At 36.2% G+C, this 22851-nt stretch overlaps 4 protein-coding genes across 4 annotated transcripts in view; 1 reads left to right on the top strand and 3 right to left on the bottom strand.

Annotated features, from left to right (window-relative positions):
- The window catches only part of LOC132205636 (microtubule-associated serine/threonine-protein kinase 3), a 142277-nt gene that overhangs the window by 65682 nt on the left and 53744 nt on the right, over window positions 1-22851 (top strand). The window lies entirely within an intron of this gene.
- On the bottom strand, window positions 6561-8446 carry LOC132205877 (probable serine hydrolase). The gene is made up of 3 exons (XM_059635224.1): window positions 8333-8446; window positions 7866-8167; window positions 6561-7814 (listed from the first exon to the last, which is right to left on the bottom strand). The coding sequence occupies exons 1-3, from the start codon at window positions 8430-8432 to the stop codon at window positions 7278-7280; spliced, it is 939 nt and encodes a 312-aa protein (XP_059491207.1). The 5' UTR covers window positions 8433-8446; the 3' UTR covers window positions 6561-7277.
- On the bottom strand, window positions 9275-10430 carry LOC132205789 (probable serine hydrolase). The gene is made up of 3 exons (XM_059635065.1): window positions 10331-10430; window positions 9871-10172; window positions 9275-9811 (listed from the first exon to the last, which is right to left on the bottom strand). The coding sequence occupies exons 1-3, from the start codon at window positions 10428-10430 to the stop codon at window positions 9275-9277; spliced, it is 939 nt and encodes a 312-aa protein (XP_059491048.1).
- On the bottom strand, window positions 17046-18314 carry LOC132205876 (probable serine hydrolase). Its single transcript, XM_059635223.1, has 3 exons — window positions 18186-18314; window positions 17705-18006; window positions 17046-17648 (listed from the first exon to the last, which is right to left on the bottom strand). Exons 1-3 carry the CDS (start codon window positions 18283-18285, stop codon window positions 17112-17114), a joined length of 939 nt encoding a protein of 312 aa, XP_059491206.1. The 5' UTR covers window positions 18286-18314; the 3' UTR covers window positions 17046-17111.

Here is a 22851-nt window from a genome sequence, read left to right as displayed (position 1 = left end):
GATTTCCTATTAATTAAGAGAAGAATCTTTTTTGTTTTAAAAAAATTTTGAATTTTAAAAATAGATTTATAAAATTTATTTTTCTCTTGTAGTTTAAGAAATATTTAAATTGCTTGTTTTCTTCTTTCCACTTGGAATAACAATATTAATAGTTGTGCAAAAATTTTCTGCTATTATGGGGCAGGTCTAGAATTTTTCCACTGCCTTGCACAAGCAGAAATGGGTGCACTGTATTCGCTCGGAGCGATTTCCAGCATTTTGCATCTCTCTCTTTCCCTGGTCGGCGTCCTCGCTCGCACTCGGCAAATCCCATTACCGAACGACTGTCTCCTCTCTCTTCTTCAGATAGCGGCGGGGGCACACTAATGTTTGTACAGCATTTACTTATAAAAAGCGAGCGCGCAGAGTAAAAGCAGGGATCCTAGCGACGGTCCGCTTGCTTATTCCTCCTCTACTTATTCGCTCCGTCTTCTTTTTCTTCTTTCGTTTTTATCAAACCCCTCAACTCAGTATGCATGTTGTAAGCAATCAATATTATGGGACTGCGTTTGTATTTGTGCCCCTTGCTTGCTTGTACAGATAAGCAAGCGGCCGTGTGTCCCGGCTAGATAGATGACCCGCGCAGCACTGCACTAATGTCGCTGCAATTCGGCCGCTTTCTCTTTTTCTTTCTCTCCGACCCGAGACGGCTTCCTTCCCGCAGGACGAACGGCAAAAAAGCGCACTCGGGGGTCGTAAAAAAACAAGAGGGCCTTCTTTTAATCGACACCTAACACTGGTCAGATTGAATTTTGCGCACAAGAACACGTGTTTTTCTTGCAAACCCAACTCGGCCACGTCCCTCTACATCACAGAATCTGTCCTACAGAACATGTAACAGGGGAAGTTTTTTCACCAAGATGTCTTTGTGTACTACAAGCAGTAAACTAATTGAAATAAAAACTAAAATAAAGAATTTTCATGTAATGCTTAAAAAAAATTTAGTATTTTTTGTAATAAATTATAAAAAATTAATTAAGATAAAATTTTCATTTTTTATTGAGACAGTGGACCTTTGCGATTTGTATCATTCTGATTTAAAATGTACTAAATTTTTTAAATAATTTTACTCACTCACACCAACTCATAAATGAATTAAAAAGGGAATTATCAGCTAGCATTTTTCAGGAAGGAAAAAGAAGAAAATGTGGTACTATTTTGATACGTTTTTATTTAAATTTGTGTTTCAGAATTTTATTTTATGTTCAATAAGGACAAATTAAATAAAAAACTGACTTATATCTATTATTTCATTATACTTAAAAGCGCTTTTTAAAAATACTTGAATAATGACTTTATTTTTGCTTCGCCTGTTTGTTTAAAAAACAACTATGCCTTCTATATTTTCCAACTAAGTAAAAATTTTTCTAGTTAAAATATTTCCCCGGTCTAAATCCTATATTTAAATTTCCTCAAATTTTAATTAAAACAATTTTTAAAGTTATAAGCCACTTAAAATTTCTAATTTCATATAATATGATTTTTTTACCTATGCTCTTTGTATTTAATCGTGTGTCAGGGGTGCACTTTTTTCTCGACAAGTGTGCGCTGCATGCAAATGTCCGCTCAAGCGGAATGACCATCAAATCAACACGCACTCGATCTCGGGAGACATGCGATCCAAATGAATGAGACTGCACTTAGGCAGGACGATTTGTTAGACGAGATTAGCTTTGACACTTTGGGAGAGACGGGGAAAGGAAAGAAAAACTCATCTGCTGGAAAAGACGCACAGCCAAAATCCCTTTGCGTTTTTTTTTTCCTTTTTCTTTTACAGGTCCATTTTCGAAGGGAATAAAAAGGAGTAAGAGAGGTAATTGTTTCAACGCCATTGGCCATGAGAGGCCTCTTTTATTCGTGCGTCGGCGAAAACTTTGACTATTTTCCAGAGACGGGAGAGCGGAAAAGTAGTGTATGTGTGCGTTGCAGCGTGGAAATCTCCGGCGGCGGTTCATTCTCTTAATGAGCGGCGCCAATGAGTGGCCCCTCTCTAGTGATTTGAACTCTCAACACCAGCTCGGATTCCTTTTCCGCTTATTTATTTCCATCCTTGAGCCGCACCAGCGATCTTCGATCTGCGAACAAAAAGAAGTTTTAAGCGCATTAGCATAATAAAAAACAAAAACCTTTCACGACCGCTGGGGCAGATGATTTTTAGCAAAGGTCATAATATTTAAGAACAATGCTCGGCAGATAACATGCAAAAATAAATACACACGTATATATAATAATAATAAGGAAAAGCGGAGGAATCACGGCTCGGTGTAAATAAATTGTGAAAAAAAAAAACGACGAGGAACACACTGGGAGCAGTATCGTTATCCGAGGAGGACAACACAATGAGAGAGGGAGAGGAATCTCAAATCGTGCAAAATATAAAGAGATAGGTATAGTGAGTGTAGAAAGAAGCACTTAAGATACACAGTAAAAAATATAGGAATAAAAAATAAAGCAAAGGAATTTTTAGTCATTTGTTATCCTTTATTGTAACAATTAAAGTAATTGTTGGAAATTGTCGGTTATAAAATTAATTTTTATTTTCCTTTAAGGATAATATTTTTTTAAATGAAGACAGTATAGATTGAATTTCCTAATGGTCTTACAAATATAGGACCTTGTATTAAAATATTAATGCATTTGGTTTTAAAATAAAAGTTTTTAGAAGCTATTCGAACTCACTTCTATTAAAATTAATACAATTGACAAATAAACCACAGAAATAAGTTTTTTCCTTAATTCAACTTTGAATTTTAACCGATTTATTTTTTTACAGTGTACGTTTTGACAATTTCCAGAATTTGGTGCGCTTATAGAGAAATAAATCCGGCCGTTTTTCTCTCCTTCTTTGTTTCATACGCTGTTTGGGGTCGAGTTCGCGAGGCGATAGTATCGCGCCCGCCCGGCTGGGCGAATAATCTGAGCCGATGATGATGACAGCGATAAAGCAACTCGCAGCGAGCGCACTGCCGCTGTGCACCTAATTAGCATACGACAAGACGAAGGTCGGGGTGCTTTACTGGCTTCTGAAGCTATTTCTTCTTATTCTTTCTGTTTTTCTGCAGCCAGCACAACAACCTCCGCATTATAATAAGACGAAAAATAAATATAAATAAAACTCCTGCCGCTGCTGCTGATTCCCAGTATTATGTGGTGTTTGGATGAACAGAACCGAGTGGTATTTATAATACCGGCATTTTAATGTTTTTTATTTTCCGCTCTGCGGGGCGGTCTATTCGCGAATTGCTGCGTGAATCACGAACCAGACTCGCACGGTCTTTAAAAGAACAAGCGCAGAGCAAAGTTTAGTGCTGGGAACGGAGCGAAATGTCGCATATGGTCGAGAGTGATTTCTATTATAGAAAATTGATCGGGCCAAATGTCAGGTGGAATTTTTTTCAAGCAATTGAAATCCACCATAAATATCCAAATCAATAATAATAATATTATTACACTTAAATTGATTCTAGAATTAAATTCTATTTCATTCTATTGGGTTTATTTTACGAACAAAAAAAATGCAATATTGAATTTTAAATAATTTTGATATCCGAGAACTCTTTCGACTCAGTGAAAAGACAAATTCAAAACTCTTGGGTATTTCTTCCTTCTAAAATTTTAGAATGTTATGAAAACGTAAATAAGAAAATGAAAATTTATTTTTACTGACATTAAACTGTTTCAAACGTTTTTTGGTACAATTTCCAATGAATTAATTTTTTATTTGTATAGAAATAGAAACTAAACTATTTAAAATTCAGAGTGATTTCTTAAAATATTTCGCACCCTCCCTTTTCGGAACCTCTCTCGACGAATCCTGCACCTTCTTTTCCTCGGCCTCAGGCTTATTGTTGGAATTACATTTTTCTCCTCTTCTTTGTTTTTGCATTAATGGAAACGCCACGACCTTTCCGCTCGAATTTTCTTTCCCTCTCTGCGCGGTTTTCCGTGCTTTCTTTTTCACTTATGGCAAAAAGCAACTCTCTAATGCCCCCGATTACAACGCTGCGAGCAGAAAAAGGGGCCGTTGGATCTTTCTAATGCGCGCAGCTCGGCAGCATTTTTTATGAGTTTCATCATCTCTGCTCTCTCTTCTAATTTTTTTTCGGCGTATATTCTTTTATGCTGCGTCTGTTTATGACACATGAGGGAGACATTCTCGCCGCCGCCGCCGCTTCTTTACTTTTCTTCAATAACTGATTGGCAAACGAGCGGGAGAGCAAATTTCGCCCTCTAACAGCAGAGGCAGTTTTTTTTGTTTGTTCCATTGGTCATCGGTCCTTTTCCTTTCTCTGCAGTAGAGAAGGAAAGAGACCCTCTCTAATACTTATTTTTTACGTCTGCCGCAGCAGATTATTATTAATACAGGGCCAAATCCCCTCATAAATGCGGTGCGTGTAATTAATCATCGGCGGGACATGTGAGCATAAAAAGTCTAATATCGCCGCCGCACCACAAACGGGGGAACGAAAGAAACACTGGGTAGGGAAAAAATAATCGCCGCTGAAACCTGTGCCAGCTGAATATTGATTAGATTGGTTTCGGAATAAAGAAAAAAAGTAACAAATTGACGCAGGCCGGCCAACTTTGCAAATTAATAAAGTGAGAGAGGCCATTTCTCATATTTTTTTTACGACTTGTTTTTTATGTCGCGAAAGTTTTCTCTCTCCTTTTATTTTTTGTTACACTACGAGAGACGAAATTCCCCAACAGCTTTTATTAATATTGATTCGGGTGCGCAACGAACGCTGTTTGCTCGAATTGGAAAGGCCAGTCTTAAGCGCGCGCAATATGTAGCTCGTGTGTGTGTATTTTGCTTTTATTCTGGTGCGCGAGTCGTAAAATAGTTTAATCAACACACTGGCTCTCTCTCTCTCTCTCTCTCTCTCGCACCATCTACAGAAAGTCGGATGCTGCCGCGGCGATATTCCTCGCTACAACATTTTTTTATCTTTTATTTTTATCCCCCTTGCTCTTTTTAACGCTGGACCCTCATTCCCGCCTTGTGCTAAACACACACGCACTTGGCTCGTCGGGGATGACGCCCGCCTGCGCGCATTAAGCCCCACTACACCCCCTCATCTGCGGCGTAAAAATGCTCATCTAAATATCAGCCGACGCGAAAGAGGAAAGAAAAAGTGTGGGGGCTGATTTTTTCCTTTCGCAGCTCGCAGATGATGCTTTTTCGATCGATACTATGCTCGTCGTGCATAATATTACCTCTCCGAGTTTAACGTCTCTACGACTAGTTTGGCCCTTAAGTTTTATGTAAATTTATTGCTTTTGTTAATGAAGTAATTCATTATATTTATAATTTTATAAGCAATTCAGTATAATTTTAATAATCTTTTTTTTTAAAGTTTGATAGTTTTATTTTATTTTGCACCCAAGGTATACAAAAATCGAGTAACCAGTTTGCAACAAAGTTTGGAAGCTTAAAAAAAATTGTTTAATAAAAAATTAACTATGTTATTTTTCTAAATTATAGATTAGATAAAGTTTAATATATTTATTTTTAATATTTATATATGATTATATTAATTGTATTAATATTTAATTATATTTATTTTTATTATAACTTGTAAACTTTTTATTTTACTACTATTTCATGCAAAGTTTATTTCAAAATGATTAATCTAGTTTTTTAAACCAGAAGAAATATTAAACATTTACTAATGCTTCATGAATACGTATTTTGAAATGCGTTAAAGTGTTTTACTGTTTCATTGTCATGGTACTCTAATGTATCAGCTATTAAGATGATTTGAGTGTAATTGTAATTCTTAATCTAATTATTCTAGAATTTAGCGGCTAGATTAAATTTTCCTATGCTCAAAATTTATAATAATAATAATGGAGCTATTATTGTTGTTTATTTGTCCAAATTATTACATCACACTGTCAGCATACAATTGTTGAAAAAAAGTAAGAGATTATTAAAAGAGCTCAAATGCAGCAAAATTTACATTACGGATTTTGAATCAAAATACAAACGTCCCCCACAGAAGTGCGGTTTTCCAGTGGAAGCGCATCTTACTCTCCCCGGTTTGATTTCCCATTTTTGCCCTTCGCTTTTGGCAAGTCGGTCCGCGTGTGTGCGTGCGTGTGTGTCTCTGACTGGCGCTGTTTTCATTTTTTCCGCCGTAAAATGGATGTTCACATCTCACTTAGTATGCACGAGATGATTTAGTGTACGCCGCGCCGAGCGAAGAAGAAGAAGAAGAAGAGGCAGCAGCAGCGCAGCCTCCTCCTCTCTCGTTCGTTATTTGAGCGTGCCGGTCTTGAGAGGCAGAGAAGAAAAAAACTTGTGCAGTTTTTAAACGTTTTCTTTCCTAGCCAAACAAAGATCCGGGATAAGTCTGAATTAATCTTTGATGATGACGCGCGATACATAATTCATGGCATCACTATATAATGCCATTGGTGTATGCAGCAGCAAAGCCCCGTCGCTTCAGCCCTCACTCCGAGAGCAGTGCTGTGTGTACCCATCATCATCATCATCATGATCGAAAAATAAAACACACTTATGCGGCTGGTGATATATTTTGGCTCGCTCTCATTGTTGTAATGTCAGCAGCCCGCAATCAAATGGGCTCGCAACCCTTTTCATATTCATCGCTCGGCTGTTTGCAGATCACGCTGCTGCCGCTGATGAATTGAGACGTTTAGAATAAATTGCAGAGGAGGAGAATGTGTGCGCGCGCTCCAATGTACACACACATTCATGTCCGTATATGCTGAGAACTGCTTTTTATGCATGCGAGAGAGGCCAAGTTATATTATTATTCCTCGCCCATCCGCGAACAATAATGTTTTGCTTGGGAAAATCAAACAATTGTTGGAGATTTTGCTCAAAATGTAAATTTTAAGAAAATTTTTCTTCAACTCCAATTTAATACACTGGTGAAATTATACATTTTTTTAAAATGATTTTTGACAGATTTTTGTTGTGGAAATTATAAAGAAATATTGATTTACAAACAATTTCAATAAATATAAGAAAGAAAAAACACATTTTTTGTGATAATTTAGCTGAACTAATTTAAATTTGGAAATTTAAGTTCACATTAATTTAGTTATAAATGCGTCAGGTATTTTTTTTTTTTTTTTTAATAAAGGTGTATTTATTTACAATCATGTTTCAGAATTAAATACAAATAATTTGTATTTATTTAAGAAAAAATTACTTTTTTAGAGTCCAGATGACAAAAATTTCAAATTTTTAATTATGCTAGCAATTTTTAACACTTCCTTCCAAATAAAAAGTCAAGTACAAAAGGTTTGACTAGTTCTGGTTTTTCCATGTGCACGTGGTGCGTTCCGTCAACTTCCGCATACTCAACGTCCGTCGCCTTCTCAATTTCCACCTGTACAGCCTTGATGACTTTCGGGTGCTCGAAAACCAATCCTTTCTTCGCGTGAATGTAAAAAATCTTACATCTGATGTTCTTGGCCATTTCAACGAAAAATTCATTTGGAAAGCTAAAGTAGAAGTTTATTTTGATTCTCGGATCTCGAGTGATGTAGTAAAATCCAGTTTCGGGATTGAGAGCTGTGCTGCGTTCCATCAGCAACTTTGACTTTTCAACGGAGATGCTGTTCATCACGGCCTTACTGTACATCTCTGCATGCTTCTCAAGGGTAGCTTCTTTGACCTTTTCAATCTTCATCTCAATGTCCACCAATTTGTCCAAAAACTGCCCTCCTGCATTGGTTAGAAGTTTGCCATCCACACTCATAGGTTTTATGAAATCAATCGCCAGCATCCTGTCCACATCCTTAATTAAGATTTTCTTGAAAAGATATTTTTTTTATATATTTGTTAATACTTTTGGGTAATTTGAGGCGTAAATAAATCCAGCACCGATCGAGTACGAGTGCAGAAGGAACTTGAAGGGATCTTTGAAGGCGAAGTGTTGGGTGAGTGTTCGGAGGGCAAGAACGTCTTCCAGTACATGGAAATTTCCGTGAGAAGGATATCTTGAAGAGAATCCATTGCCTGGCATGTCAATTGCCAGAACGCTCAAATCTGCTGGCAGAATCTTCATCAAAGGGTCGAAGGAGTTGCAGTTTTCTTGCCAACCGTGAATGGCCAAAACTGGCTGTTTGTCCTGAGGTCCCCACCATTTTGCTACAGTTTTAAAGCATAAATTTATTGAATACAAAGTAATTGAATTTTAAATTTTTTGTAGCAATTAAGATAAGCTGGAAAAAAAGTGATGATTCTGAACTTTAAAGAAGTAAAATTACATTGTAAATTTTGATACAATGATCATGTACTGTTTACTCTCTCTACCTGCTATGTGACCCCAAGGTACTGGGATTTTAATCTCTTCAAATTTAGGCACCACAGAGCTAAACCCTCGACGAACAAGTGTGTTTACTAGATTATGCATCTCGACTGTTCTGATTTCAGACGGCACCGATTATTCTTTCCCATTTAAGGCAACCTGCTTATCTATCATATCAATTTCTCATTGAGACATTTTCAGATAAAAAAGACTTCTTATTTAGTTGGAATAACCCATATTATAGGATATAGGAAATCCCTCTTGCGTGATTTTATGATATTGTAATTGAAAATTTCTTCATAGAAATTTCCCAGTATATTTTAAAATTAAAAAGTTTACAGTGGTAGATTAGATGATTTTATCACTTATCTACTTTGTCACAAGCTCATGAAGCTCCTCGTTAATATAAATTCAAGAAAATTCACAAACAATATCAGAGTAAAATTTGGGAAACTTATTGCATGAAAATGCATATATTATATATTGATAAATAAAAATACAGCCGTATAATGATTCAATTACTTTTTCTAAAAAGTTAAATATCTGCATAAAAAATATGTTATTGAAAACATTACGAGGAGAAAAAAGGGGTTTGCTCTTTAAACTTGGCCCATGAAAAGAGACCAAGGAAAGCGTCTCCTTATATAATCTTATTTTATTTGCGTTTCTATGATTATTTTGTGAGTTTGAAAATTTTCTCTTCTTTTTGTAGTTAAAATCAGAAAAAATTAATTTGTGTAGGATTTCTCTCCTGTGAAAATTAAGATTCTGATCTGTTTGATTCTGGCATTTAATTTTTTTCTAAATCATTGATCCCGCTCAGTTCCACAATCCAATACATTGTATATTTTTTTTTTAAATAAAAAAATCAGAGTTTAGAAAGTTCAAAAATAAAAATTTTATCCTTATTTTCCTACTGAAAATAATTCGAAATTTAATGGAATTTTTTAACACTTTCTTCCAAATAAAAAGTCAAGTACAAAAGGTTTGACAAGTTCCGGATTCTCCATGTGCACGTGGTGCGTTCCATCAACTTCACCATACTCGACGTCTGTCGCTTTCTCAATTTCCACCTGTACCGCCTTGATGACTTTTGGGTGCTCGAAAATTGTACCCTTCTTCGCGTGGATGTATAAAATCTTGCATCTGAGGTTCTTGGCCATTTCTACGAATACTTCATTTGGAAAGCTAAAGTAGAAGTTTATTTTGTGTCTGGGGTCTCGAATTAAGTAGAAAAGTCCGGTTTCGGGATTGAGAGCGGTGCCTCGTTCCATCAGCAACTTGGACTTTTCAACGGAGAGGCTGTTCATCACGGCCTTACTGTACATCTCTGCGTGCTTTTCAAGAGTAGTTTCTCTGCCCTTTTCAATCTTCATCTCTATGTCCACCAATCTGTCCAGCATCTGCCCTCCGGCATTGGCAAGAAATTTGCCGTCCACAGCTAAAGGTTTTATGAAATCAATCGCCAGCATCCTCTCTACATCCTGAATTAATTTAGATATTCTTTTTGACAAGTTTTTTTTTTATATTTTTATTACCATACCTTTGGGTAATTTGCGGCGTAAATTAATCCAGTACTGATGGAGTATGAATGCAGAAGGAACTTGATGGGATCTTTGAATGCAAAGTGTTTGTTGAGTGCTCGGAGCGCAGTAACTTCTTCCAGTACGTGGGAAATTCCATGAGAAGAAAATCTTGAGGAATGACCATAGCCTGGCATGTCAAACGCCAGAACGCTCAAATCCGCCGGCAGAATCTTCATCAAAGGGTCATAGGCGTTGCAGTTTTCTTGCCAACCGTGAAGGGCCAAAACTGGCTGTTTGTCCTGAGGTCCCCACCATTTTGCTAGTATAAATTAATCAACAACTTTAATTTAATAGAAATTAATTTTTATATTTTTTATATCAATGAAGGTAAGTTGGAAAAAGGAAGATTCATAAATTTTAAGAAGTAAAAAAGTATTGATTTTTGATACAATAATCATATTTTATTTTCCTTCCTACCTGCTATGTGTCCCCAAGGCACTGGGATTTTAATCTCTTCAAATTTTGGTGCCGCCGAGCTGTAGCCTCGACGGACAAGTATGTTCACTAGATTGCGCATTTCTAAGAACTTTGCTAATATCAGACGAAACCGATCATTTTAATCTATCATAGGCAACCTGCTATCTATCCTATCATTAGATGAGTGATAAAAAAAAACATACACACACTTTACTTACTATAAGTTTGAAAAATCCATAATATAGGAAAAACTTATCGCGTGTTATTTACTAACCTGCAAAATTTCTTCATTGAAATTTCCCACTTTATTTTTTCAAAAAAGAAACTTGAAAGAATCAGATTAATTATTATTAATAATTAATTAATTCTTTTTATTAAATACCAACGGTATACAGACACATACATGAATATTAATTGTTTATGCATATAATAATAGTAAAAACTGAAGAGGTTGTAATTGCACTAAACTTTCATAGAAGCTGCTTTAGTTAGTGTTAAGTCACTCTTTTTACATTCGAATAGGTGATACATTCCAATTTGTTCACCACATTTTATACATTTACAGTTTTTGTTTGCTGCACAGTGGTAATCTTTATTTTCACATAACAAATGATGAAAACCATGGCAAGCATACCTCGTAAAAAGGTGCCGATCTTTAAAGTTAGTCTCTTTCCATTTATTTTCAGTCATTGCAGGAGTGTTGTAAAATTGTGGGTCGATTTCTGCATTTGTAACATTTTTTACATTTAGGAAATTCTCGTATTCAGTCGTGTTAGTTAACGAGAATGTATTACAGAGATCAATAATGAGTAAATTTGTACATGCTAATTCATATGCATATCTCGATTTAAGGACCTTATTTTTTACTTTAAATTTTACCATAATAATATTTTGAAATTATCTGGCATTGAAAGTCATACGCTACTTTTTGCAATTCTTGACCATTAAAGCCCGTAAAAAGCTCCGCGGTGGTCCTGATCCAATATAAACAAAGGCTTTCGCTTTAATTCAAGGTTTCCGTCTAATCACTGGTGAAGCCGGTCGTGCGTTTACCTCTCTAATCACCTCAACAGAAGCCGCAAAACACACAGGAAATTTCATCAGGGCTGAAGAGTGAGTCCGGCGATTTGCCAATAAAGCGGCGGCGACCACCCCCGTGGACGCAGCGCACGTGCGGGCAAAAAAAATTAATGAGCGTCCCAGCGGCAAACAGAAGTTTTACGCCCATGCGATATATATTAGACGGCGGCGGTCTCGGTAAGAAGGAAAAGTAGCCGGCGAAAAAGCGATTACGGGGGATATTAAGTAAGTAAGTCGGGGGCGACGCGTAAGTAAGAGCGAATGGTCTGGCTAATAGGATTGCGCACGTCCTAGGGGTGGACTCGCCACACACAGAAACACACGTATGTACCCTTATTTGGTAATCAGCCGAGGACAATATTGGCCCCCTGGTCATTAGTTTTTTTTTCCCGGAGAGAAGATGGCGCCGATCGAATCGGCTATTTTTGTCTCTCTGAGTAGCTGGAAAATAGCCGCCTGGGAAGAGGGCACATGCAAATGGTGCCGGCTGGAAAATTGGTTCGTCTGTTTTACATAATGGTTATTTCTTATTTCGCTGCTCGCCCATAAATAGCGGCGCGCACACACACACGATGCGCGCTTGCACACGCGTGTGTTATTGGAAAGTAAATTTGGCAGAAAAAAGGAATAAAATACAAACGGAGGAAAGAGAAGGAATGTGCAGGGGTTGATGCTGGGTGAATTGATTGAATGAAATTCGATTTCCTGATAAATTTTTGGGTTGTATGATGGAAATCATTCTGTTTCGCATAATTGTGAAAGATATACTGTAAGAATTCAAAATCGTATCTTTTTTCCTGGGCTAGTTTGGAATATTCAAAATTATAAAATTCTTAACATTAATTTTTAGTTATCTCTGGCATTATTTTTTCTTTAAATGCATAAGTATTCTATTAAAGACGAATAACTGCCTTAACGATTGAATTTTTTTAATATTCTTTTTTAAGTATTAATTTTGTTCATATTGAATCAAGTAAGAAATCTGTTTTAAATAGTTCAATAAGTCCAATCAGTTTGGAAGTTTTACGGTCACAGAATGAGAACGCAAAAACTGAATTTGAAAGGATTCTTTTAATATTTAAATTATTCAATAACTTCATTAAATTTTTGTTTTTCCTTCATTGATACTCATAATTTGAAAAACTTATGGTTGCTAACAATATGTTCAATGTTATTAGTCATTAAAAATTAAAAACATTTAAGATTAATAAACATTCAGCATGGAACTGCGTTTGATTAAAATATTAAATAAAAATATTTTGTAGAGCACATACTTTAACTAATGATCAAAAAATATATTTTTAATAAAGAGAGATCTGATTTATCAAAATTTTATAATCTCATTTAGAAATATTTAAAATATTAATTTATTCATAAAAACAATTTAATAATTAAAAAGCAAATAAATTAATTATAATTTCAAGAAATATTTTTAAGTTTTTACTTAATATGAATGTATCCGAACCTTTGTGAACACTAAACTTGTCTTAAAGTTTAATTATTAAAAGTTTCACATATGATTTTTTCTATAAGTGACCTAATTTACGTTAGCAAAAGTGATTGAAACAAAAGATTATTTACTGCCGGCAGTCGGATTATTAGAGTTGGAAATCACTGCCAAGAGCACCGAGTGCCGAGACGAGAATGGAACGAGCGGATTTATTTTCAGCGAGCCGGTCGCATAAATCAACGCGATATCGAATCACGGCCAGGCAGCCGATCTCGCAGTCATCAACGGAATGGAGGCCTTTTCCGTCCCCGATCGACTCGCAAAAACTAATGACATTTCGCTTTATTATTAATAATATAAGTAATGGCGCAGGACGAGAGGGCAAAAAAACATAGTCGAAGAGAGAGAGAAGAAGAAGTACGGGAGCGAAAAAGCGGCACAGCAGAGCAAAACAAATTCCTCCACGGTGGATTTTGGTCTGGTGGACATTTGATTTATGTCGTCTGACATCTGCTAGTAGCATTTCTATATTTCAAGTATTAATCTGGAGTATGACGGGGGTCCCGGCAGCAGCTCGTGCAGCCGAGAGAGAAACCCACACACACGCTAATGCCCATCTCATCCTCGGAGAGAGGCGAAAAAATTTGATATACACAGAAATAAGCGGGGGCTGAGCAACTTTTTATACATACACACGGTGCCATAATCAATATATATTGTGTTTGTCCTTTCAACGTGTGTGAGCTGCGCGCAGGGAAATATTATACACACATGCGTACATTAGGCGCGCGCGGTCCCTGGGATTTCTCGCTCTCTCTCCGAAGAGGCACAAATTTTGTGATTGTCGAGAGGGAATGAAAATTCATGGAATGGCACGTGAGATGCACTAGAGGAGCAGGGTGATGAGGGTTGCTTTGATTTATTTTGGGTCTGAAAATTGTAAAACATGAAAAAAATAAGTATCAGTAGAATTGCAATTTTTTTTCAGTTAGGGCATAATTTATAATTATTTAATTTCCAAGGATCCTTTTGTTGTTTGCTTTGTAAAAGAGTGGAATTGACTTTTATTTGGCAACTTAGTAGAAAAAATTGATATTTTTAGAAATAAAATTATGATAAGTGGAATATGTTTAAAGACACAATCACATAATGGTCTTTAATTAAATTTAAATTTTGGTATTTTTGACTAAATAAATTTAATAAATACTCTTTTACACATGCAAACTGCTTATATTATAGTGATAATTATTTCATATAATTATTTTTTATACACAATTCACACAATATATAGTTTATTATTATCAGATATATTAACAACGTTATTTTAAAATTATTTTTAAATTCACTAATTTAGTCATTTTTTAACCTAAAATAGCATGATTTATGGGTATTTGATTTTATATGGATGTCTCCGATCAGCAGAAATTAATTATTTTTATCCTTTCCAATCTTTGAATTTTTTCAATACTTGTATTACTTGAATTTTTTCATAAATATTTTTCAATATAATTCTTTTAGTAAATCAATGAACTTTTTTAGCCATTCCACCGACCGGTTGAATCAATAGATTTTGTGTCACATGTCTCTCCTGCGTTATTGTAAATGATTTTTCCTGAAATATGTACATTATATTATATTTTTCCATCTCGGACGTGCGAGAGGGAGAGAAATAAAGAGAACGAACGTCAAAACTTTTGAGCAAACCATCAAACTTGCAGCCGACATGTCTGCTATGGCTGCTGCGGGGGCCAAACTTTAGGTTATTAAAACTCCCCCGAGTTGGCTCTTATTTTTTAATATCACAACGAGAGAGAAAGAGAGAGAACAGCACCGACGCGCCGCGTGCCACCATCATCAGACAAGTACATCGTGAGCGCCGGAAACGGTCTTCTCGACTGCGATATATCCTAACGGGCAGGGAGAGCGGAACAAGAGAGTTATAAATTTAAGGTGTTCAAAAAAAAAATGACAAGATATTTTGGAATTCAGACCAAACTTTTTAAAATGGAGAGCAAAAAAAAACTGAAACTGAAATTAGAAATTCAATCTTAAACAAAATTAAACGGGAAAATTTTGTCATATTTAAGTGAGTTATTTTCACCTGCCAATGCAGAAGAATTTCTAAACATTCTATTTCTAATGAGAATATTGCTGGTCATAATTAATTAATTGAAAATAGGAATGGAACAGCTTATTTTTATTATATTATCTTACTATGAATCATGTAAATAGAAATAAAATATTTTATTCTAAATATGCATTATGACAAAAAAACATTATTTGAATTTTGTTTGCTAATTAGGGTCAAATTTATCGCTACATCTTTAAATCTGCTCCCCATTGCAGACATTTAATTTCGTTATTTGTGTACCCATAGCGAAACGAACACACACGTGTTTACGTTTTTTGTTTATGTATTATTACAAAATGCTCTACCGCGCGGCGTCTTCTGTGTCTGTGTGGGAGAAAAACACTATTATCAAAAAGCAATTTACCTACATTCACCGAATACACATTTTTAAATATGCCGTGTGTGGATGTCTCTGATCAATATCAGCCGGCGCTCACTCATTTCAAACGCCCCTATTTCTAATATACAGAACACTATGGAGAAGGAAATAACAGGAAAGGGAAAATAATTCAATTTATTTTAGCACGAAAGCTCCTGCATTTTCTTCTATTTTATTATTTCTCTCTTTGTTTCGAGAGAGAAGAAACGCCCCTGCTTTAATTCGTGTTTGGATTTGCTTCCAACTCGTGGCACAAAAATATTGTGGATAATAACGCGTATCAGTCTGAGAAATTGGAAATCTGCCGCTCGAGAATTGGAACCGGAGAGGAGTTGGGGAGAAGAAGAGGCGAAACGCCTGTCATGGTATGCAACCTGCGTGACGCTGATACGTGCTGAAGAGAATGAGCGACGAGCGCCCAAATGAAGGCCGTGAGAATTTTTTCCTACGAGGAAATTATCTATCGACGCCTTTCCTCTGGAATTGGAAACTGCTCTATTTATTTATTTCTCAAAAGGAAGAAAATTCGAGGATTAAAAAAATTTTTGGTAACAATTTACGAATAATTTTTTTCTTTTTATGAAATTTTTTCATCCCCTGCTGCTGATTTCATTTTTCGTATATTCAGAAAATTGACCTCATCTCCCATCTATCGTTCTCATCATCCCTCCGTCCAAACAGAGCCCCAATAAAACCTCATTTCTTTCAAGATGAAAATTCGCCAAGTGTTTGCAGTAAAGAAATATTATGTACATTTTTGTTTTATCTCCTGCCCACGCCGTATATATTGTTCAAACAAAGGGAGACCTCTGGCTTCCCTTTGCATGCGAATCTTTCATCCCCGCTCGGCTGATCCGCCGCCAAGCTGGGCCGATGGCGCCCCCTCGTGTGGCGCTAGCATTGCTGGCAATAACTCCTTCCCTCCTTGCCAGAATAAACGACCATTTTGTCTTCCACGTTGCGTAAAAAGTCGCTCCGGAAACGGCCGCGTCCAACATTAGCGGCCACCTCGAATTGCAATTAACGCCGGAGGGCTCATTAACGTTAATTAGGTAATTAACTAATTAATTAGAATGGGGCAAATGAGATTTACGATTTTGAATTTTTGAGCACAATTTTAAAGGTGAATTGAACTAAAACGAATAAGTTTGACTTTAAATTCGTGCAAAATAGGATGAACATTCATTCAGAATAGAAAGGAATTGAATAAAAGATTAGAACTCTTTTAGGAGAAAAGAATTAGGGAAAAATTGCAAATTTTTTTTAGAAAAAATTACGTGTAATAATGTCTTTATTTAGTGACACTATAAATTAGCAATGAAAATTTAATTGGTTTTTCCTCATAATCCTTTTGGTTAGATATTTAAAAAAATAAGTTTATGATCCATCACAACTTATCAGTTGGAATTTCGATTTTACTTTAAGAGCAGCCCCTCCTTAGTTAATTTTAATTTTTTTTTTCTTTATAGTTTTGTGTGCAGTGTGCTGATATTAACCTTTTATTGAAATTTTAATTAGAGTAAATATTTATTATTTAAAATATTCTGACAATTGAGATTTTGATAAAGTGGAAATATTAATATCATTAATTTAACCTTTTTTGTTTCCGTGCTCACAAGTTTCAGGATTCAATATGAGATTAATTGTTGACGAAAAAGAAAATGCACTATTTAAATGAAGATGACGATTGAATTTTTATTTTTGAACTTTTTGAATTAAAAAAAATAATAAATGCCAATTTTTAACATTTTCTTCCAAATAAAAAGTCAAGTACAAAAGGTTTGACAAGTTCCGGTTTTTCCATGTGCACGTGATGCGTTGCGTCAACTTCCACGTACTCGACGTCCGTCGCCTTTTCAATTTCCACCTGTACTGCCTTGATGACTTTCGGGTGCTCGAAAACCAATCCTTTCTTCGCGCGGATGTAAAAAATCTTGCACCTGATGTTCTTGGCCATTTCTACGAAAAATTCATTTGGAAAGCTAAAGTAGAAGTTAATTTTGATTCTCGGATCTCGAGTGATGTAGTAAAGTCCGGTTTCGGGATTGAGAGCGGTGCTGCGTTCCATCAGCAACTTGGAATTTTCAAGCGAGATGCTGTTCATGACGCCCTTTCTGTACGTCTCCGCATGCTTCTCAAGGGTAGCCTCTTTGACCTTTTCAGTATCCATTGCAATGTCCACCAATTTGTCCAAAAATTGCCCCCCGGCATTGGCAAGAAGTTTGCCGTCCAAACTCTGAGGTTTTATATAATCAATCACCAGCATCCTTTCGACATCCTGAATTTAAACAGAATTTATTTTCATCAAAAAATGGTAGAATGTAAAAAACTTACTGTCTGGTAATTTGAGGCATAAATGAATCCAGCACCAATCGAGTATGAATGCAGAAGGAACTTGATGGGATCTTTGAATGCGAAGTGTTTGTTGAGTGCACGGAGTGCAAGAACATCTTCAAGTACGTGGAATTGTCCATGTGTAGGATATCTTGAGGAATATCCATTTCCTGGCATGTCAAAAGCCAAAATACTCAAATCTGCTGGCAGAATCTTCATCAAAGGGTCAAATGAGTTGCAGTTTTCTTGCCAGCCGTGAAGGGCCAAAACTGGCTGTTTGTCCTGAGGTCCCCACCATTTTGCTACAGTTTTAAGAATTAATTTAAAAAAAATTTACTACAAGTTTTGATCTTTTTTTGATTAATATTCACATTATTATTTTGAATATTGATTGGAAAAAAATGACAATATTTAGCTTTATAGAAGTTAAAAAAGGTTTTTAATTTTGAGACAAGAAAATTAATTAAATCTTTCTTTCAACCTGCTATGTGACCCCAAGGCACTGGGATTTTAATCTCTTCAAATTTAGGTACCAATGTGCTGTAGCCTCGACGGACAAGTATGTTCACTAGATTGCGCATATCGTACAACTGTACGAAATGATTTGATCCACTCTAAACACTTTTGTCATTTATCAATATATAAGACAACTTGCTTATCTATAATTGATGATATTAACGTTATAAAAAAATTACAAAAAAAATATGCATAAGTATAAGAGCTTGCCTTCTGTAAGCTCATAAGGCACGGGCCGATAAGACACTTTTTCTTGGCCTGCTCAAAAAAAATCTGTCATATCGATATGCGTACCAATGAAAAATAAACCTTCCCTCTCGAGTGATTTTAAGATAGCAAGTTATCGCAAGTTATAATTAACTTGCCAAATTTTTCCCCAGAATCTTTTGAAATAAGAAATTTTCAAATGCCACACAATTTTTAAGTTTTAGGATTAAAATTTCGGGGACGAGAGTGAGTCTCCGAGCTAATTTCCTCTTCGGCCGAGCGAAAACGGTTGGTTGGTTCGTCCTGGCGCGTGTGTGTGAGCAGAAAACCCGGTCTGCCTGTGGTATCGATCTGCGCGTTAATAACGCACGGTTTCACCTCCCATGCATACGTAATTACGGCGGACTCGTCATTGAATTAAGAGATCGCGCGGGCCTGGCCACGGCGCAACCCTTTTGCGCCAAATGAGCCTTTGTTCTTGCGCCAGGCCAATCAGAGGCGGTAATGATTTTAATTACGAGCCAACCCCCGCGCCTCGAGCCGCTGCTCCAACCGAAGGAGGGCCTCGTTAGCGCGGCCAATCGCAGCCCTCATGTGCCGAGCGTGTGTGTTATTCTACATGTGTGTAGCTCTCTCTTCTAGCTCCAGAATTTATCGATCTCTCGCCTGATGAGTCGAGAGAGAGAGAGAACCGTCGTGTGTGTGCTGCTGCTGCTGCTGTGTATGTATAAAATACGTAGAGACGCCATCCAAGCACCTTCTGGATCATGCGCCACCTCCCCGGCCACCCCCGGCCGCCCCTGCACAACCACCTCTCTCGCCGACGCTCTCTCCGAGCGCCTGTAATTGCCACTGCGGCGCTCATTATGCGCCAATTTGCATAATGAATGAGCTTTCAAGGCGCCAACCGCTAATTAGGATCTAATTAATTAATTATGTGTGTTTCGAATATCGTGGCGGATTGCAAATCGTCAAAATTCAAAGACAGTAAATTGATTGTCTAATATTTTAAGCATTCATGAAAAGCAATGTAAAAGTTAACAAAATGATTATTATAAATTTATTATTCAAACTTTATTAAATTTGTTAATTATAAAGATATTATTTTTTTAATATTTTGTCACATTATGTGTTTTTTATTATTTTAATTTAAATTACCCATTTTAAATTGAAGCTAATTTTAAATAAATCATAAATATTTAAGCCATCAATTTTTTTACTTATATATTCTAGTTGGCTTTTTCATAACCATATATAAATTTTTGACTGGACTAACGTCTGTAGAGTTGAGGTTAAACAAGCACTCGGCGGGTACCGCAAGCGTTGGAGGATCCATGTGTCAAAAATACAATTGGATAATATTATTATATTAAAATTAAATAAATTTGAACTTGAAACATTGAATTTCAACAATCAATTATTCTTCTGAAGCTACTGACGAAGTGATAGCAGAAATATCGCTGAATGTTTATTGAGTACAGAGGAATCAAAATTTTAATTATAAAATTTAAGAGAAAAAAACAAGCATTATGCGTGATTAAGGATTATTATGAAGGTAATAATTAAAGTCTCTCATTCATTGTATCTGAATGGAGAATAAATAAATATCAAAATACAATAGAATTAAAAACATCCTCAATTAATTTAAATTCAATGGTATGAATATTTATTAAAAATGCAGCTATCAGCATAAAATGCTGCTTAAAAAAATGTTGAGCGTAATATTCTGAAGAAAATTATTTATTTCATTTGAAGATCTCAACCGTTTTTCCTCAAGTTCCTTTTATTTCTTTTCAAAATAATTATCCTCATTGGACAAGTCAGCAAATCTTTGCAATCGCCGCAGTGTTATAAAAACTCGAGCCGGACATAAAAAGAGAGAAAAGAAAAATCCCCCGCTCTCCAGATCGCTGCTGGCTCTCTCGCTCGCTGCGACGGCAATTATAAAAACTCGGTCCGCTCCAAGACGGCGGCGGCGATCTTATCTGCAGGCGGATGGCCATTCAGAGCGAAATCGCCTCTTAATTGGTGCGCACACATTTCTCGACCACCCACGCTAAAAGCGGGCAGCCTTGCAACGCCGATTCCATATAAAGAGAAGTCATTTTTCTGCCGTGCTGGCAAAATATTAGTGGAAAAGGGGGTGTAATACGGAGGGTAGCACATACGAGGCCCAACTTCCTCCACTCTCCGCCCGAGCCCTCGTGGGAGCAAAATTTAATTCCTTTTTCGACGTGGATTGAATTCCATCTGCAACAGCCAACAGAGTATGGCGCGTTCCTCGCCCGCGCGCGCGCCGCCTTCCTGCCTTTTTATTATTTTTTCCATATCTTTTCTTCATTCTCTTTGTGTATGTTTCACGTGTGTGTGCGTATATATCTCGAAATGAAGACTTTGCCGGCGGAGCGCCCTCTGCTTCTGTAATTGGTTTTTTCTTTTGCATGTGTGGGGAGAAAGAGGCTGGAGAGGAAAATTTGCGAGCCAAATTATGGCCGAAACGCTGAGTTGAATACGAAAGTTTCTCCACGTAAGAGTCGATCTTAACTTCATGAAATTTTATTTTCATTGTAAAAAGTCAAAGTTCCATCATACAATTTTTAATTGCTTTTTGAAATTCAGAGAATATTTCAATCTTGGAAAAGAAATCAGTCTTTTTTATTGTTCACATGGAAACAAAATCTTATTGTTATAGGTGAAAAGTTTCCATCATTGTGGTCATTATATTTTGTGAATGGAAAATTTGATTTAAATTATATTTTAAAGAAAAACTGAAGATGTTTTTGATAAACTGCTAAGTTTTAACAGAATTTTAGTAAATTAATCTAAAATTTTATTACGAGAATTTTCAGGAATTTTCATTCAAACTTCACAAATTGTAACAACAAGCTCAAAAATTTGAGTAAAAACAACAATAGGAAATTTATTTTATTTCCCTGGCTTTTTGTGCAGAACTTTTTGGGCAGGAGCATTAAAAAGACAAAACTCAATTGCAAAGTGCGAGCGGGGAAATTGAGCTGGCGCCGGGGTGCGAGGGGGTGAATCTCGAGCATCCACCCTGCTCGGAGCTGCTGGTTTGCATGACAAAGCATCATCCCTTCAGGTATTCACATATGAGCGAAGAGAGAGAAAGAACGAGAGAGAACTGACGCGCACACACTCTCGAGAGCAGCGCCTCCTATTCTTTCTCTCCTTTGTCTTTGCATAACGTTTTCTTTTTGTGTGCCGGCGGAGGCGGGGGAGCGAATAAGAAATCCAATAGTCTTAGAGAACACTAAAAGTCTTTCCATACAGAGCAGCGAGAGCGCCCGAGTGGTGTCAACTGATCAATATTCGATATTTGAAATATCACCCGGCAGCCTCCGAGAGCAGCAGCTCATTCTGGGCGGAGCGTCCCGGCGATCATTACAAACAAAATTGGCACTTACTATTGGATCTCGATGCTTTTAATTTTCTTTGCAATATAACTTGGGTCGTCGCCGTTTTCTTAGAAATGCAATCAAATCCCTTTTGATTAAGTAAGAAAAAATGACAAAAAAGGGAAATAGCATTTTTTTTGGGGGAAATTTTATTTTTATCATTAAGGAAGGATTGATTCGAGAGTGGGAATTTGAAACTTCTATCTAGAATTTCAAAATCACTTCAGAAGTTTTGCTTTAAAACAAATTTATTTAGGAAATTTTCAGCTTGGTAAAAACTTTAAAATTGATTAATTGACAAAAAGTATCTCTTTCATTTCAATTTATTATTTAGATGTCTTAATTTATAAATTCATAGCTAAGAATAAATTATAAAATGGAAATGTAATTAATCAAAATTGTATTAAAAATGGAAATCAGTTGAAAAAAATCGTTAGGGATCAATATGCAAGAAGTTTCACTTGTATTTTTACAATTTTAATCTTTGTCATTTTCTAATTTGTTGTACGATTTTTTCATTTTTGTAATATCTTAATTTTGTAATAATGTAGAAATTTTTCTTTTTTATTTTCTTTTTAAATAATAAAAAAATCAACTTATTCCACGAATTTCAATTTCCTTTGAATGCAACAAAAAATAATTTTCCAGAAACTCCTACACACTTTTCCTTGTTTGTGGATAGCTTTTGATATCTTCTCAAATTTTCGCCAATTCTTGCCAAATTGGCGGCATTTTTTTTCTTCTCTTCTCTCTTTCGCAAAACGGGCAGTCTTTGGCAGCACATTTTCTCTTTGTATCATCGGAACGCATAGAGGAGTCTTGGATGTCACACACACACATGCGTCTGGATTCATTTTCATATCATTAAAATGATAAAAAGAGGAGATCTGGGTGGTGCAGCGCAGGCAGAGAGATCATTAAAAGCTGCTGGCTGCGATCGCGTGTGTGTGCTTTTCTGCCAAAGAAAGGAAAGAAAGAAAGAGCTGCTGGAAAATTGAAGGAGGGATG

Source organism: Neocloeon triangulifer, unplaced genomic scaffold (genome assembly GCF_031216515.1).
Source record: "Neocloeon triangulifer isolate White Clay Creek 2 clone unplaced genomic scaffold, ASM3121651v1 ptg000003l, whole genome shotgun sequence".
Classification (NCBI taxonomy): Eukaryota; Metazoa; Arthropoda; class Insecta; order Ephemeroptera; family Baetidae; genus Neocloeon; species Neocloeon triangulifer.
This window is presented reverse-complemented; position numbering and strand designations above follow the sequence as displayed.